The sequence below is a fragment of the Calonectris borealis genome, chromosome 4, assembly GCF_964195595.1.
Source record: "Calonectris borealis chromosome 4, bCalBor7.hap1.2, whole genome shotgun sequence".
NCBI lineage: Eukaryota > Metazoa > Chordata > Aves > Procellariiformes > Procellariidae > Calonectris > Calonectris borealis.
Genome location: NC_134315.1, coordinates 9,409,409 through 9,427,853, shown reverse-complemented (window position 1 = coordinate 9,427,853; position 18,445 = coordinate 9,409,409). Strand labels below are relative to the sequence as shown.

The 18,445-nt window shown below is 39.8% G+C and overlaps 1 protein-coding gene across 3 annotated transcripts in view; it reads left to right on the top strand.

Annotated features, from left to right (window-relative positions):
- LETM1 (leucine zipper and EF-hand containing transmembrane protein 1) overlaps positions 1-18,187 on the top strand; it is a 36,173-nt gene extending 17,986 nt beyond the window's left edge. For 2 of the 3 annotated variants that reach the window (XM_075148550.1, XM_075148548.1), the window contains 8 exons: positions 196-315; positions 942-1,073; positions 1,686-1,865; positions 2,484-2,639; positions 9,178-9,312; positions 10,856-11,046; positions 13,056-13,212; positions 14,191-18,187. In XM_075148550.1, coding sequence (XP_075004651.1) covers positions 196-315; positions 942-1,073; positions 1,686-1,865; positions 2,484-2,639; positions 9,178-9,312; positions 10,856-11,046; positions 13,056-13,212; positions 14,191-14,340 — 1,221 coding nt within the window. In that variant the 3' untranslated portion in view covers positions 14,341-18,187. The remainder of the gene's footprint in view (positions 1-195; positions 316-941; positions 1,074-1,685; positions 1,866-2,483; positions 2,640-9,177; positions 9,313-10,855; positions 11,047-13,055; positions 13,213-14,190) is intronic. The other variant, XM_075148549.1, reaches the window with a different exon arrangement.
- Positions 18,188-18,445: the final 258 nt, after the last annotated feature.

Sequence of the window (18,445 nt, the reverse complement as noted above, 5' to 3'; positions counted from 1 at the left end):
AAGAGATTGACATTACCATTATGGAGCTGTTAAGACTACAGTATAATATTCACTGTTTAAAAAGTGGAGGTTATTTTGTGTTATCACAGCAGCCTCTAGTGGCCGTTGTAAAAATATGGGCTTCTGGGTGTGCATTGATGGTTCATCAGTTCTGAGCTGTTAAAGATGTTAAAGTTTATTTTACGCTTTTTGCAGCTGATTGCTGAAGAAGGAGTTGATAGCCTGACTGTTAAAGAACTGCAGGCAGCTTGTCGTGCCCGAGGTATGAGAGCTCTTGGCGTGACAGAGGAGCGTCTCAAGGAACAGCTTAAACAGGTATGTTTTTGCAAGACGATAGACAGACGTAACTTCAGTTGCTAGCTCTGATTTTTGTTATGATTCTGAGAAATCATTTTGCTTCTGTTCTCATAAAAGGCTTGGCTAAAACAGCCTTTCTCCTTAATAAGCTTTTGTCATGTGTACTGTGTAAGTATGTAGTAGCAGTGGGTTTCTGGCTTTTGACTGGGCCATGATGTTTTGATGATGCAAATAGATACTTAGACTTAAACATATTCTGAAATATGTTTGCAATTTTGGCAGTTTGTCTTGTTAATTATTTGTATTACTCTGTAAAGAACTTTTCTCCAAGTAGATCGGTTCTTTGTCTTTTGGTGTTGCCTGGTTTAGAGGAAGATGCATGTGAAACAAAACACTTTTTCAAATATTCATTCAATACTTCTTGAAATACTTCTTCGAACAAAATACTTCTTCATATATTTCAATGCAATTGCTCTAATTCTTAGCTGCTTATAGCCTGTAGTTCCTGTGCTAGGATATTGACTGATAAGTAGTGGTAAAAAAAATAAGTATTTACTTTTTTGTGTATGCTTGACTTGATCTGTAAAAAAAAAAAAGAAAAAAATCCAGAAGTTGAAGATTTGTTTTATGTATTGCATTTATAGTGGTTAGATCTGCACCTGAACCAGGAAATCCCTACTTCGTTGCTTATTTTATCCAGAGCCATGTATCTTCCAGATACCCTTTCTCCAGCTGATCAGCTTAAAACAACACTTCAGACACTACCAGAGAGTGTTGTAAGTATTGATGTACATAGTCTGTAACCAGCTTTCAGTATCATCACTGCAAATCCATTCTGAGAAGTAGATGTTCTTCTTGGTTCCTTTCTTTTCTCGAAAAGCTGAACCATGGAGAGGTTTATTTGAGTGACCTTCAAACACGGAAGAAGTTGGCTTATATGTGGCGGTGTCTAAGAGTAAAGCAAATATAAGGCAATATTTCATTGCATGATGGTAGACAGTAATAGCATAAGAAGAATAGAATTAGAATACACTGTTTACTTATGTAAAAAACAATCTATGCTCCGGGCAATATAAAGACATATACATAAAAATGTTAATGTTGTTGTGTAGAAAGAGAAATGATCTGAGTAGGTTATTGGTAGTCTTGAGAGAAAGAGAATGAAGAATATGTACGATTTCAGGGTGGAAAGTTCTCGTTTTCGAAGAAGGAGAATCACCTTTTTCTGAGAAATGCAAAAATAGGGTAATTTTGGGGGGGTTTAACTATATCCATTAGCATACCTGTACTGCCTATCTCAATAAGGATGTATAAAATTTTTACATTATGTAGACATACATGTATATACACATATATAGACTTTTATAGACTTCTTACATTATTTTTAGGCCAAAGAGGCTCAAGTCAAAGTGGCAGAAGTTGAAGGTGAAAAAATAGATAACAAAGCACGGCTGGAAGCAACACTTCAGGAAGAGGAAGCCATCAGAAAAGAAAACGAAGAAAAAGAGATGGAAAGATTGTCTGAAGCTGCAGAGAAAGCCAAAGAAACCCTTCAAGTTGCAGCCATGGTAAGTTCTGCTCTCAACTATTGAGAAATGGATGTCAGTGATGTGAAAACTAGCATGTTATGAGTTGTTGCCTCTGCTCTGGGTATTGCCTGCAAGAAACTGGACTTCAAATCCACATGTGGAAGATGTGGGATAATGTTAAAACAGACTGCAACACAGAAGGGTTCAATGAAAGTTTGTTTCAGTCTTACATATCTTTGATTTCTCTTTCCTCTTAATTAGAGCAATAAGAGAAGCCTTTTATTCTTCTAGCAAAGGTGGTGGTTTTGCTTGTTTTTCGATTTCCCCAGCCTTGTACTTTAAATGTTCTTATCTTTGGCTCTTTCTATTTGTCATTAACCTGATAATGTCATTGTATAATACTTGACTATAAAAGCTGCTGGCCTGCTTTACTGGTGAATTAAGCCTCAGGAGCTCACAGGCATAGTTCATTAAGTGCAAGTGGGTATTTTAATGTGAAACCACTCAATATGTTGCAGGTTTTTAACGTCTTCTCATAAAAATGTCTGCGTCTACTTTGGCAACTATTTCTATTTTGAGAAGTCATTCTTTACTGATGCTAATACAGATAATGTTATCTTTGTTTTAATTAAAACTTCGTGGGTCTTTCAAATTTAGAAAGAGGTGGAATCGGCAGTAGATCTTGAAGCAGCTGCTCTGCAAGTTAAAAAAAGTCCGATGGCTATGGATACTGAACAAGAACTGGCAAGGGCAGATATGGCGATGCACTCGGAGACACTGAAAGATACAGCACCAGTATTGGAAGGCATTAAGGTAATCTGGATAACTGTAAGTTTTTATTCTTTTTAATGTAAAGACTCAAAACATCCATGTAAGAGCCATGGTAAACTGTCTGGCTGCCCTTCAGTTTTAACCCTCTCACCACACTCTGTCAGTTAAAAACAGCTAATTAGTTGATTGCAAACTCTTAACCACCAATGCAGAAATTGAAGTCAGCACAGTATCTCCTTTTAACTCTCTGTGTTATTAAAGCTAATATACCTGTTTTGGGGGGCATTTGCACTGGCTGTAGACGTAATGGATGTGTGTATGTTTAATCTGTGTATAGTTAACACATGAGGAGGGAGAGGGCAAGAGTTGGTAAAGGTGAGTGTTCCCTTCTTTTGAAGGGTGTAGCTAAGACCAAAGGATTAAGTAAGGAACTAGGTTTGAAGTAGGCTGTAGATTTTTATCTACTTCCTCTTCTAAACTGATATGGGCAGTGTATGAAAACTTTTTAGTGTACTCTTTCACTATTTCTTTAGCATGATGTTGAACATAACTTATACCACCGTTAAAGTAACAGGTTAATTTCTAGGATTAGCATGCTTTGTTGTGATCAGAGCATGCTTTGTTACAGTCAGAGCATGCTATCTTTAATCATTTGCTACCTGGCCGGCCTGTAGCTCCACAGATTCTCCTCCTTGCCCTTACTGAAGATAGGAGTGACATCTGCTTTCTTCCAGTCCTCAGGAATCTTCCCTGGTGACCATGTCCTTTCAAAGATAATGGAGAGTGGCCTCTCAATGACATCAAACAACTCCCTCAGCACTTGTGGTTGTATCTCATTAAGTCTCATGGACTTGTGTGTGTTCAGTTTGTTTAAATGTTCTCTAACCTGATCTTCCTCCACTGATGGTAGATCTTCCTTGCTCCAGACTTTCCCATTGGTCTCAAAGACCTGGATTCCTGAAGGCCAGTCTTATCAGTAAAGACTAAAGAAGGCATTGACTACCTCTGCCTTTTACATGGCCTTTTGCATCAGGTTCCTTGTCCCATTCAGCAGCAGGCCCACATTTTCTCTTGTCTTCCTTTTGCTCGCGATGTACTTGTAGCCCTGTATGTTAGGGAGTGTTTTGACTGTCTAGAGCTTGACGATGGTGATGATAGGGTTGAATGTTTATGGGTAAGGATCAAGGGGAAGCTCAACAAGGCGGATATCATGGTGGGAGGCTGTTACAGACCACCCAACCAGGATGAAGAGGCAGAAAAAATATTCTATAAGCAGCTGGGAGAAATCTCACAATCGCTAGCCCTTGTTCTCGTGGGGGACTTCAACTTACCAAATGTCTGCTGGAAATACAATACAGCAGAGAGGAAACAGTCTAGGAGATTCCTGGAGTGTGTGGAAGATAAATTCCTGACACAGCTGGTGAGTGAGCCAACTAGGGAAGGTTGTCGCGAATTACTGATTTAGGATCCTGCCAACTATGCCAATTCGTCGCGAATGAGTGGTTTTGAAGCCGCTTAAAGAATCACTGGCAAAGGTATCAGCAAAAATGATTTTAATAGAAATTTATAAAAGTGTGACTTAATAGAATTTGATGGCAAGGTTCACTCTATTACTTATTACATGGATTAAGTATACACAGGGAAAATCGTGTCAGAATTATATTGGAATGATTTGTGCAGAGATTGAGGATAAAAGGGTAAGGGAGACCTTCCCGTTGAGTCACGAGGTTCAGAGTAGACCCCCTTGCTTTCTAAACTCCTTCTCAGAGAGGAGTCTAGGTGCGGCTGGATCTACCCCTAGTCTCAGGACCTGGTCAATGGTTTATGCGTAAGGGATTATATGTGTTTAGCAGCAATGAAAAGTTCATTTACAGTTTTAAGGTAGATCATAAGATTTTGACAGCACTTAATCATAAACTAATTCAACAGTTACTAAGCAAGTTAATCAAGTTTACTACAATTACTAAATTACAGATTATGCTTATTGTTAGCTATCTAAATCAGTACACACACATGCACAATATAGATCTATTCACACACAAGTGCCCATAGCTAGGTAAATTCATGAAAGACAAAGGCCTATAGCTCAATAAAGATACCAGTTAAAAATTCCCCTCGAGTCTGTGAAATACTCATGTTAAATGTCTTGGTATTTCTCAATGGGCGAAGGGTTGAGCCCCAGGGAGTGTCTCGACTGAGGAGTGTTTCAGCCCAGATTCCAACGGTCCTCCAAATATCACAACCTTGAGAGTCTGTGAACTCTGAGAGGCATCCCGCTCAGAGGGAGACTCTAGGCGCAGCACGCTGCGGTCCCGGAGAACGCAAAGGGTCTTGCTTGGGACCACTGTTTATAGTTTTGCAAGATGATTGGCTTTAGTCATCAGTAAATTTCCATCTTGGCCACTATCCGTGGTGGTCCGGAGTAGTAATTATGGTATTGTTCCACGATAACCATGGTATTGTTCCACTTGAGTTATGACCCAGGTAGGGAGCGCTTCAGGGCTGTCAGAGGTGACGAATTATCTCCTATTTGTGAGTGATGTGATGATTGGAGGCCATCTTGGGCATAGTGATGACAAAATGACACGAGTTTTTGATTCTTGGAGAAGTAAGGAGGAGGGTCAGCAGAACTGCTCCCTTGGACTTCCGGAGGGCAGACTTTGACCTGTTTAGGAGCCTGCTTGACAGAGTCCCTGGGGAGGCAGTCCTGAAGGGCAGAGGAGTCCAGGAAGGCTGGACATTCTTCAGGAAGGAAATGTTAAAGGCGCAGGAGCAGGCTGTCCCCGTGTGCCGAAAGATGAGCCGGCGGGGAAGAAGACCATCTTGACTGAACAGAGAGCTTTGGCTGGAACTCAGGGGAAAAAAGAGAGTTTATGACCTTTGGAAGAAGGGGCAGGCAACTGAGGAGGACTACAAGGATGTCATGAGGTTATGCAGGGAGAAAATTAGAAGGGCCAAAGCCCAACTAGAACTTAATCTGGCTGCTGCCGTAAAAGACAATAAAAATGTTTCTATAAATACGTTAGCAACCAAAGGAGGGCTAAGGAGAATCTCCATCCTTTATTGGATGCGGGGGACAACACAGTGGCAAAGGATGAGGAAAAGGCTGAGGTCCTTAATGCCGTCTTTGCCTCAGTCTTTAAGAGTAAGACCGGTTGTTCTCCGGGTACCCAGCCCCCTGAGCTGGAAGACAGGGATGGGGAGCAGAATGAAGCCCCCAGAATCCAAGGGGAAATGATTAGCGACTTGCTACACACTTAGACACACACAAGTCTATGGGGCCAGATGGGATCCACCCAAGGGTACTGAGGGAGCTGGCAGAAGTGCTCACCAAGCCACTTTCAATGATTTATCAGCAGTCCTGGCTAACCGGGGAGGTCCTGGTTTACTGGAGGTTGGCAAACGTGACGCCCATCTACAAGAAGGGCCGGAAGGAGGATCTGGGGAACTACGGGCCTGTCAGTCTGACCTTGGTGCTGGGGAAGGTTATGGAACAGATCATCTTGAGTGCCATCACGTGGCACATACAGGCCAAGCAGGTGATCAGGCCCAGTTAGCAGGGTTTACGAAAGGCAGGTCCTGCTTGACTAACGTGATCTTCTTCTGTGACAAGGTGACCTGCTCAGTGGATGAGGGAAAGGCTGTGGATGTTGTCTACCTAGACTTTAGTAAAGTCTTTGACACCATTTCCCACAGCACTCTCCTGGAGAAACTGGCTGCTCATGGCTTGGACGGGTGTACTCTTTGCTGGGTGAAAAACTGGCTGGATGGCTGGGCCCAAGGAGTTGTGGTGAATGGGGTTAAATCCAGTTGGCGGCCGGTCACGAGTGGTGTTCCCCAGGGCTCAGTACTGGGGCCGGTCCTGTTCAATATCTTTATCAACGATCTGGACGAGGGGATCGAGTGCTCCCTCAGTAAGTTTGCAGACGACACCAAGTTGGGTGGAATGTTGATCTGCTGGAGGGTAAGAAGGCTCTGCAGAGGGACCTGGACAGGCTGGATTGATGGGCCGAGGCCAACTGTATGAGGTTCAACAAGGCCAAGTGCCGGGTCCTGCACTTGGGTCACAACAACCCCATGCAACGCTACAGGCTTGGGGAAGAGTGGCTGGAAAGCTGCCCAGAGGAAAAGGTCCTGGGGGTGTTGGTCGACAGCCGGCTGAACATGAGCCAGCAGTGTGCCCAGGTGGCCAAGAAGGCCAACGGCATCCTGGCCTGTATCAGAAATAGTGTGGCCAGCAGGAGCAGGGAGGTGATTGTGCCCCTGTACTCGGCACTGGTGAGGCCGCACCTCGAATCCTGTGTTCAGTTTTGGGCCCCTCACTACAAGAAGAACATTGAGGTGCTGGAGCGTGTCCAGAGAAGGGCAACGAAGCTGGTGAAGGGCCTGGAGCACAAGTCTGATGAGGAGCGGCTGAGGGAACTGGGACTGTTTGGTCTGGAGAAGAGGAGGCTGAAGGGAGACATCACTCTCTACAACTACCTGAAGGGGGGTTGTAGCGAGGTGGGTGTTGGTCTCTTCTCCCAAGTAACAAGCGATAGGACGAGAGGAAATGGCCTCAAGTTGCACCAGGGCAGGTTTAGATTGGATATGAGGAAACATTTCTTCACCGAAAGGGTTGTCAAGCATTGGAACAGGCTGCCCAGGGAAGTGGTTCACCATCCCTGGAGGTATTTAAAAGATGTGTAGATGTGGTGCTTAGGGACATGGTTTAGTGGGACTTGGCAGTGTTAGGTTTACAGTATGGACTTGATGATCTTAAAGATCTTTTCCGACCTAAACAATTCTGTGATTCTATGTAGAAGCTCTTTTTGTTGCCCTTCACGTCCTTCACCAGATTTAACTCTAGGTGGGCTTTGGCTTTCCTGAACCCATCCATGCATGCTGGGACAGCATCTCTGTATTCCTCCTGGGTCACCTGTCCCTGCTTCCACCTCTTGTATGCTTCCTTTTCATGTTTCAGTTGTACCTTGAGTTTTATTTGTAGCTGAGTAGTTTATTTTTGTCCATGAGGTTTGATGTCAGGATTTTTCTCAGTCCCAGTGTTACTTTGCAGAATAACAACATTAATTTAAAATGGATGTTTTAAGTAGAAAAAAATTTTCAATTTTCCTGGACAGCATCATTACCTACCTGCTATTATTATAACATTGTTTACTTTAGAATGCTGCCAGGAAGTTTTTAATGGTGACAACAAAATGGAACTAATCCACATTGAAATCATGCATTGTTGTGTGATGAGTTAGCTGACTCGTCTGACTGCGTAGCTGGGTGTGTGATAGTGCAGCCATGACGAGTGCCGTGGGAGGGAGGCGGGCAGGCAAGACTGGGATGATCTTGTTTGGAAACAGCAAGGATGTGTGGTGTCGCAGCTAGCTTACCCTGCTGCATCTGGCATGGTGTTTGCATTGCCCCTGCCGTGCCACCAATGCCGTGAGAATGTATGACACCGGGCCACAAAGAGGACTTCTTCAACAGCCCTAACTGATAAGAGAAAACAAGAAGTAAAGTTAGCGTGGCATTTCTTAACCGAGGTTACAGTGTGACCTGTCCCCTAAAGATGCTTCCAAAGATTTTAAACACCGTGGAATACATTCTTGCCTCTTAGAGGAAAAATGTAAGACTGCCAGCTTCTTGAAGATGACTGATTTTATTTGAGGCTGAATAATTTGTTTTCAAACTGAGTTGCTTTCTTTTTTTTTTTGGCTAAAGTGAACTGTAAATACTGTATTAAAATCAGAAGTGAGGTTGATGCCTAGATATTAACAGCACACTGAAACTCTTTCTGAGTTGACGAAGGGCTGGATGCCTAGTTTGTGAACTGTTCTGTAGTTGTTTCTTGGAAGCATATCATCCTTCTGCTCTGTGTTTCTGCCATCCTTGTTTGCACATGTCTTTCTCTACTCTACTTATGTGGCTGTTCAGAGTTTAGCCATTCAGAACAAAAGCTGGTGTCTGGGTGAGGTTAATATGCTAACTGTAGCTAGTATGATGGGATTTTAGCATTTTTAATGAAACATCTTGTCTTATTTTTTAAGTATTCAGTTGGGGGTTAGATTTTTATCCTCAGCTTTTCAAGAGACAGATATACTTCACAAAGTATGGATGTTCATCCTCGTTCTCACAAAGGTTGTTGAAGATAACTTTGCTCCAGCTCAACTTCCTGAACTTTTCTCTGCAAATTTTTTTGTGTAATTTATCTTTCCTGTATACAGTGAATCGTTTCTCAGTGGTTTGGATTTTTCACCCAGCAAAAAAGGAAGTAAAACATTCTTAAATGAGACAGTTAGGTACAGCATTTCAAATAGCCAAAACCCAAATAGTGAATCACATTAGCTGAACTTACTACTGGTGCACTTAAAAAATACATACCGTAGCAAACTACTTGCCTTAGCATTTAAGATCTTTGCATTAGCCTCAAAATGCAGATCTCTGCGTTAGCCTCAAAACGGCTATGACAATGTTGACTCCAAACATGGAAAAAGAACCTTGAGTCTGTCTTTTCGGGTAAAAGACCCGAAATCTTTGAGGAAAATAACAAATGTCTCTTTCACTAATTTGTATATATTTGCTGTTACAGGGTGAGGAAATCACTAAGGAGGAGATTGACATGCTGAGTGATGCTTGCACCAAGCTGCAGGAACAGAAAAAATCACTAACAAAGGAAAAGGAGGAGCTTGAGGAATTGAAGGGTGATATCCAGGAGTATAATGAGGTGAAGAACGAGGCGTGGAAGTTCTTTTTTTATTTCTGTTCAGGTTTAGTTTTAGCGTAAAACAGGGGTCTGTACAGGGACCAGTACTGTTTAATATCTTCATCAATGACATAGAGGGATCGAGTGCACTCTCAGCAAGTTTGCAGATGACACCAAGCTGAGTGGTGCGATTGACACGCCTGAGGGACGGGATGCCATCCAGAGGGACCTGGACAAGCTCGAGAAGTGGGCCCTTGTGAACCTCATGAGGTTCAACAAGGCCAAGTGCAAGGTCCTGCACCTGGGTCAGGGCAACCCCTGGTATCAATACAGGCTGGGGGATGAAGGGATTGAGAGCAGCCCTGCCGAGAAGGACTTGGGGGTATTGGTGGATGAAAAGCTGGACATGAGCCATATGCACTCGCAACCCAGAAAGCCAACTGTATCCTGGGCTGCATCACAAGAAGCAGGTCGAGGGAGATGATTCTGCCCCTCTGTGCTCTGGTAAGACCCCACCTGCAGTGCTGCGTCCAGCTCTGGAGCCCTCAGCACAGGAAAGACATGGACCTGTTGGAGCGGGTCCAGAGGAGGGCCACGAAGACGATCAGGATCAGGGGGATGGAACGCCTCTCTTATGAGGAAAGGCTGAGAGAGTTGGGATTGTTCAGCCTGGAGAAGGGAAGGCTCCTAGGAGACCTCATTGCGGCCTTTTGGTACTTAAAGGGGGCTTATAAGAAAGATGGGGACAGACTTTTTAGCAGGGCCTGTTGTGACAGTACGAGGGGGAATGGTTTTAAACTAAAAGAGGGTAGATTTAGACTAGATATAAGGAAGAAATTTTTCACAATGAGGGTGGTGAAACACTGGCACAGGTTACCCAGAGAGGTGGTAGATGCCCCATCCCTGGAAACATTCAAGGTCAGGCTGGACGGGGCTCTGAGCAACCTGATCTAGTTGAAGATGTCCCTGCTCATTGCAGGAGGGTTGGACTAGATGACCTTCAAAGGTCCCTTCCAACCCAAACTATTGTATGATTCTATGATTCTATAAATGATCCACAAATTCAAAAATTATCTTGCTTGGATGTCTGTTAGCCTGTAGTTGGTAGCTGAGTGAATGAACTTTGTATGGGACAGTGCAGAGCCTCATTTGTATAACGTGTTTAAAGCCTAGTTAAAGTCATTGGAGTAGTTCCCACCAGATGAGAATCCTGTTCCTGCTCTTATTCCCAGGGTGACTAGACTAACAGGTGCTGACTTACTGCTGCATGCTGCAGTTCTTTCTTATCAAGCATAGATGTCAGTATTACAGATAACTTCAAGTTAAGTAAAATGAATCTCACCAATCTTATGAAAGATGTGGAAAATAACATTTAAGGGATGCACGACAAAGGCAGCAGTGTTAGAATTTATTGTTCTAATTCCAGTTTGGCTTTATATGTCTATATATTTGCATTTCATTTACAGATGGCTTCTGTCTTGAAATGCTAGTCAAAGTCAGTAGTGTCTGTTGTTGAGAATTCACACCAACAAAAGCTTTTCTTTCTCTTGACCACTTCTTTTAGGATTTGCAAGAGATAAAAGAGCTCTCTAAGACTGGCCAGGAAGAGGTAGTTGAAGAGTCAAAGGCAAGCAAGCGATTGACCAAGAGGGTGAACCGAATGATTGGTCAGATAGACAAAATTATTAATGAATTAGAGACAAGTCAAAAGACAGTGGATGTAAAGCTGGACGGTGGTGATAGTCCTCCTGCTGGGTAAGTGACTTGAGAGCACTGAATGTGTCTCTGACTGTTCATCTTCAGTCTTGCTTTTGTCTGATGTGTTATTAGAAAAGAATTAGCAAAGAAGTTGTTTAGAACGTTAAGATAATTTAATTTAAAAATAAAATTAACAAAATTGCTGTAGATTTTTCTCTCTTCTAAGGTATGTTAAATATGGTTGAAACGGGAAAGGAAAAAAGCAGGTATAATTTCCCAGATGCTCGTCCTGAGGGGGTTCTGAAAGTCAGTGTCTATTAGTATCTTACCCTCTTATTCACACCTGTAGCACTAACGGTCATGCAGGTGAAATCATGCCTTTAGTCATGCTCCTCACGCAGTAGGTTTGCCCTGTGTCATTGATTGAAAAGGTGCACAACAGTATGGTAAGCACATTCATGTTTGTTGTTCTTTGGTAGTGAAGGTGTCAGTGAGGAAAAAAATTGCAATAAAGTCTATTCTGTCTCTGGAGAGAAATGGCGGAACAGGTCTAATGGAAGTAAGGAGATAATTTTACATGGTCCCTTTCTGAAAATTTGCTTCATTTCAACTTCGACACACTTGCACATTTTCAAAGAAAGATCTTTCTTGATAGTTCCATTGCAAAATTCATTTATCAACACTCCTCCAGGTCTTAAACTTACTGGATAGTCTTTCAGGCAACCATATGTTGAATGGTCATATGTTGCATATTACAGGCACTGAAATGCCTAAAAACTCTGACTGTAATTCTCACAGTTTGTGATTATGAATGCTGTATTAATCTAGTTTATGCTAGCACCATTTTGTGTGATTCATTAAGAGAACTTCCCGGCTCCCATAGAGCATAACCTAAACAGAAATAAGGATACTGCTTTTGTTGCTTCCAAACTTTGTTTTTTCCAGTCCCCAGGGCAAACAGTCATTTGTTTCAGATTTTGTGTAATAAGATTAAGGCAGCCATATGAATGGTGCTATAGAGTTGTTGTTGATCAAAACCATCCGAATTTGTAAATTAAAAATACAATATAGAATCTGCTTGTAACTGAATGTAATTATATGTTATGTAATGGATGGTTTTGTGGATAATTTCGTAGGTGATTGTAGATGACTGAAAATTATTAGTTTAAATATTGCTTAATTGTCAAAGGCTTGTTTTTTAACCTTCCAGTTCGTGCAGTCATTACCAAGCCATCAAGAGTCATAGAAATAACACGAGTCCAGGACGTTTAGTGGCAGCTTGAGAAATGCTCCTTGAATAAAAGTCAGTCTGTGCCCAGAGGTTAGGGACAGGTATGGAGCTGGGACTATACTGATAAAGCCCTTCTGCTTAATATTTATTGGGTTCACTGTCTCCTGCATTTCAGCTTGACCTGTGCTGGAAGATGGTTCTTCAAACTAACAAAACTACACAGGCAAGCAGAGGCTTTAGGTTGCAGAAGACAGACCACTTTAGCTTCATGAGATCACTGAGCAGATAGTGGAAACATCTGAAACCTGCTAGTCAGGATGTCAAGTTTAGTCCTTTCTTCTACAAATCTATTCCTTGATATGAACAAATGAAGCCTATTTTAAGGAACCAGCTAAATTGCTAAAGCAGTTAGTTCTCAGCTTTTGTTTTCCTGTGACTTTCATTAATTTTGTGTAGGCCAGCCTCTTTAAATCTAAAAGGATGACAGGTGCATGGCACTGCATCTTTGGTAAGTGGGGGGGGGGGGGGGGCGAAGGGCATTAGATACACAGTCTGGGAAGCACAGAAACTGTGCTAAACTTTATTTCAAATGCTACTGGATACTTGTATTTGTTCAATAAAGCACATGGAAACCAAAAGCATGAGATTTGATGGTAAGATAAAGATTCATTTGAAATCTGCTTGCTGATCAGTAACTCATTTTTGCTTTTTTTGCATTCTGTTCAGGATTATAAATAAATAATTAATGTTTTTACAAATTACCTGCAGTGTAGTGACTTTCAGTACTGCCTTTTGTCAACTTTACTCCTTTGGAGTAACTGCTTGCCATGTACAGATTGTGCTTCCTCTTCAGGGAGAATCTCATCAGTATTGCTGAGCTAATTAATGTGATGAAACAAATTCAGAAGATTCCAGAGGAGAAGCTAACTAGGATTGCAGAGGCACTAGATGAAAACAAGGATGGCAAGATTGATATAGATAATGTTGTTAAGGTAAGTCTGTGGACTATTTAAAGAAAATAAGGCTAGCCATCCTTCAAACATTGTACCTGTTTTGACTTAAATTCATATTGCTGTCTTTTACAAGAGTCTTTACTTGATGCCGGTGAGGTTTTTGGTAATGTATTGTAAATAGATCTTATAATACGTATTGGTATCTTCAGAATTTATATGGCTATTTTGGGGGGGGGAAATCTTTATCTTCTGTCTGTTATCCATGTTACCTTTAAAGCTGTAGGTTTGCCTGTATGCCTGTGTCAAGTTCTGTAAAATATGGTAATTTTATTGTGCTACTTATGAATGGGAGGGAGGATGGGAAGCAGCTTTAGAAGAACTACTTTAGGAATATCACTATTAGCCAAAGTTTTGACATAATACGTATAGATATACCTTATGTCAACACAAGATAATAGCTTTATATTCTGCATATAATGCAGAATAATTCTACGAATTTGAGGAGCTATGCCAAGAATACATTTGTACAAAAAGCTATATAAAGGAATTTGGAATCACCTGCTAAATTATTTTTTCATTTTGCTTTCTGAAAGGCCTATCCCCCTCTACTTTAAGTTTTTGTAAGTTTGTGCCTATTTAGTACAGTAGGTCTTTTTGATAAAATTAAGCCTACAAAATAAGTATTGTCTTAAATACTGTTTCAGCAGGTACTGAATCTGAGCTTTCCATTGGAACAGATACAATAAATGGGTCTGGTTTACTAATGCTTTAAAATGTGAGTCTTTGTGTGCTGAGGTCAAAAGTTTTAGATGATTTGCTTTAAGTTTTAGCTTTTTTTTTAATACTCTGGATATGTTTGAGGCACTGGTTGTGGTTTGAATTTGTGTTTTCTGTGAGAAATTCTTGAACATGAGAGAACTGATTACTTTTTTTTGTCTTAACACAGTTTATGATATGAAAATTCCTCAATCATGTAAAAACTAAATGCTCTCTCAATTTCATTTTATGTTCATGTAGGTAGTAGAACTGATTGACAAAGAAGATATTGATATTGGCACCAGTCAGGTTGCTGAGATTATGGCACTGCTTCAAAAAGAAGAAAAACTGGAAGAAAAAGAGAAAGCAAAGGAAAAACATGATAAAGAAGCTGTGGAAGCAAAGAATTAAGCTTCAGAATCTGAAGCTAATCCCAATTGTAACCAAAACCTTGTATATCTTTCTGTGTCTAATGGCTACATATTACTTGAGCTTCGTGATTATGGGAAGTGTTTTGAGCTGATTCTAGTAATAAATTGTAGATATGTTTTCTGACATATGGAATGAAATTTCCGTTCATCAAAGAAGTGATTTACTGTCATTCCATACAGATGAAAACAAAATATGCTTCTTTAGCAATGCTCCTGCCCACAAAATCATGTATTTGCACTCATTGTTGTGGTACAGTGATCCATTAAACTTGCAAGTTTGCTGTATAAATTAAGTGTATCTATAACGGAAAAACGTTTCTCATTTATTTTCTTTCATCATTACATGGGGCCCAACCTTGCTCTGCTTCTACCTTTTAGCTTTTTCAGAATTTAATACAAACTTTCCCTTCCGTCACAATATTACATATTTTGTAACCTGTTAGTGAGGATTCTGTGGCTTCAGTAGTAGCTCTTTAGACTGAGTTTTATTTAAACTAAATATCACTAAGCTGTTGCCTCACTGACAGAGAATGTGGCATTCTAATCACTTTTATGAATTCATGATTTTTTTTTTTTTCTGTTGAAGGGAAAATCAGATTTATTTTTCCCTAGACTGGAAACTTCCCATGAAGTTTGCTTCTTATGGGTGCCTTAAATTTCTTATGACTAGGCAGTAGAGGGTGTCGCTTCTACTCAAAATTCCATGAATTACTAAAGCATTGGAATCACAGAAGCCTTTAAAATAGTTTCAGAACACAATCTGTCACACAGTAAAGCGAGTTAAAGTGTTTGTCTAAATAGCAAAATGAAAGTAATCATAAGGGGAAAATGTCAGTTGTGATCTTTTTGCATATATTTTTTAAAAAATGCAGTTATCTTCACATGTTTGTTGTTTTTCATCTGATAATTATTTACACCATAACTAGTTCTCTTACCTCTCAATTTTCATCTCAGGTATAAAGTCACTAACCAGGTATAATCAAAGTACATAAATACTTTCATCTCATGGCCTTGCTTACTGTGCAGTCAGCAAGTCATGTCTGGTATTGCCAGTGCTTTGATTACATCACTGGCTTTTTAATGAATTGCTTATAGTTACTGTCTTTAACTGTGTGATTAAATATTGACAGTAGGTCAAGGTTTAGTCATTAATGTCTGTCCTTAGTAGTAAATTTTTAAGTTTGAAAACTAAAATACCAACTCTGGGATGTTCCATAATTCTTGGTAGCCTAAATTTTCCACTCTTTCTTAAAGTCTGTTGTGAAATACACATAGTGTGACTTGAACCAGCAGGGTTGTGGTTTGGTTTTTTAATTTTATTTTTATTTTGCACCCAGTATTATAAAATATACGAACATTCTTGATTTTGTGTACGCTATAGAGAGCACATCTTACAATGGCGCTGTACACAGTGATATTGAAGTGGGCAGTTAGTACTTAATGCTTTTAGTCATGGTTGCGTATTTTTGTAGAAAATGTTGACTCCCGAGAGTATTTCAGTGTAATTCCATGTTCAGTATTTATCTAGATTGGCTAAATTGTTTTTAAAAACTTATTTGAAGTTAGTGGAACAAAAAAAGTTTTGACAGTCTCATGGCTTGCATGATGGACCATTGTATTTAGTTATTTCCAAAGCAAGATGTACAGTGAGGTGTACAGTACAATTAATTCTAGAAAAAGGGTCGGTGTTTAGTTCAAGTATTGAGTTCATGTTCTGTACAGTTTGCAAAGAAAGCTGCTTAAAGTAAGAAAGATCCTCCTGAGAATTACTGTAATTGTATCTGAAGTGTAAAATTGCTGTGAACAAAGCTGAAATTTCAGATCAGTACGATCTTTGTAGTTAATGTATCCCTAAAATAGGGACTGTTCTCATCCTTGTAAATTGAGATTAACTTGGAGATTTCAGCATGAAAGTCCGTTTGTAGATTTTGAAGATAGGACTTCACTAGGTGCTTTTTTAGGCCAAAACTTATCTTAGATGAAAATGCAAGAGTAAAACTCATTTCACAATTTAAAAACTAATTTTACATTGTATAATTTACAATTAGAATTAATGGGCTTTGAAGTACGCTAAATTTTGCAGTTGCATATCTTCAATTTGAAAACAATGTGTAACAATGTTACTTGACATTCCTGAAACATCATAAAGATACTCTAAAATTGTTTGCTACCTTTCATGGAATATCAAAAACCTAAGGATTGTATGCACTTGAATGCATGCAAGTTTAAAACAGGGAAGTAGCAGAAGACGCTGTTTTCAAAGATTTATTGATTAAAGTTTTACAGAGCTTTAACTGTCCTTCAGTAAATTATCTGATTGTAGTATTTGGGAGTTTAAGACACTTTGCTGCTGTTCTTTTTCTGTGTTACTGTTCACTTAAATTTTCTGTGGATTAAAGAAGAAGGGAGCCAAAAAAAGCTGATTTTTTTTTTTTATGAAGAGTGTCCTGATTAAAATAATTGTGATATATTTATTGAACAATTTTAGCTTTTGGACTTGTTTGAAATTTGGCATATTTTGAAATTTTAACAGGTTACATAAAATACATTTAAATGTCAATCACAAATGTCAGTTTTCCCCTGTTACCTAAAGCATTTAAAGGACGTACACATCAACCATAGCGAAGCATTTTCACGGGGAATATTTTCCTTCTGATGCTGAAAGTAGGCAAACCCATGACAGCTGGACTTGGACAACAGATGTTCTGCAAGCTTAAAAAGATTAGGAAGCCCTCGGTGATTCCCGTTTACCCGGTTTTGAACCTTCCCGAGCAGCTCTGTCCAGGCGATCCAGACAACTCCAGCAAATCGGTGGCTTGAGGACTAGCTTCAGATAACGTGCTTTGTTCTCTTTCGTGTTGACCAAAAAAACCAGAAGCTGCAGTACTTTCAGAGAAAGGATGACTTCCGAGTGTACAGTAACTGGTCAGAACTTATTCCTGAATGAATATTTAATCAGGAGATGTAAATATTTGTTTAAATAATTAAAGGATGTGTGAGATTTCGGTGACCTTGTGACTTACACAGGCAAAGCCTCTAAGCTCAGAGTTAGGTAATGGGTAAGACCATTGTTGGGGTTGTTTCAGATTCAAATAAGATTAGATTTTGATTTTAAACTATTCAGGGGAAAAAATGTAAAATAAATAAAAAGCTTTTAAAAAGATCAATTTAGCAAGAAGGCCAAGAAGTTAAAGGAGGATGTCATTTCTTTTTCCCCTTCAAAACAAGCAGGTTATAGGACCTATTTTATTGAAAAATTGGTTTCCTTTTCATGTTAGCTCAAAAGATGGTTTTTACTGAGATTTTCATCATTGACTGCATGCTGTGCAAGTAAACCTGCCTGCAAGTTAAGTACCAGAAAGCTATTTTAATAGGTAGTTTGTCAGCAGGATTGCATGCAGGTAGAGAATATTCCCTTCACAGGGTAGTAACTTACACTTACGTAGGCTTTGTCTGGGGGAAAAAGTTACATCTTTTATACAACTCCAAAATACTTCTTGTAACTTTGTATCTACATACCTTGCTAATCATTTAAACTGTAGCTACTTCAGCATGTATATTTAAATACTTTTAAATTGTTTATATCAAATTATTGGGTGTATTTAATTAAAAGAATAATCCCATATTGTGTCTTTTCTATGTATTCCAAGTTTTGCTTTTCACTTGAAGAATTTCAGCCCGTGTTATAAATTTAAGTTGAAAATCATTTGACTGTGCTCTGAGCATACTGATCCTGTGTTCGCCATAATGCAGTATAAAATTTGTTAAGTTAATTGGAGCTTGTGTCCTTTGTTTAGTTATAATAAATGTATCATTTTGAAACCTAATATCTCCATTATATTTCTGTTGCTTTTGATTATTTAGTGTTAATTTATTGCTGTTCAGATGAGATCCCAGTCACAGAGCTGGACAGTGATGAGTTGAGTATTATACTTGAAATGTTTGGGGTAGAAGAGGGCAAGTGAAGGATAAATCTTTAAACCAGGGTGGTTGTGTGGCATTTGGGGGGGTGTTAATTCTTGCAGAAATTCTCTTGACAAATGTGGGATTGCTTGCCTGGTGTAGTGAATTGGGCTGAACCATTC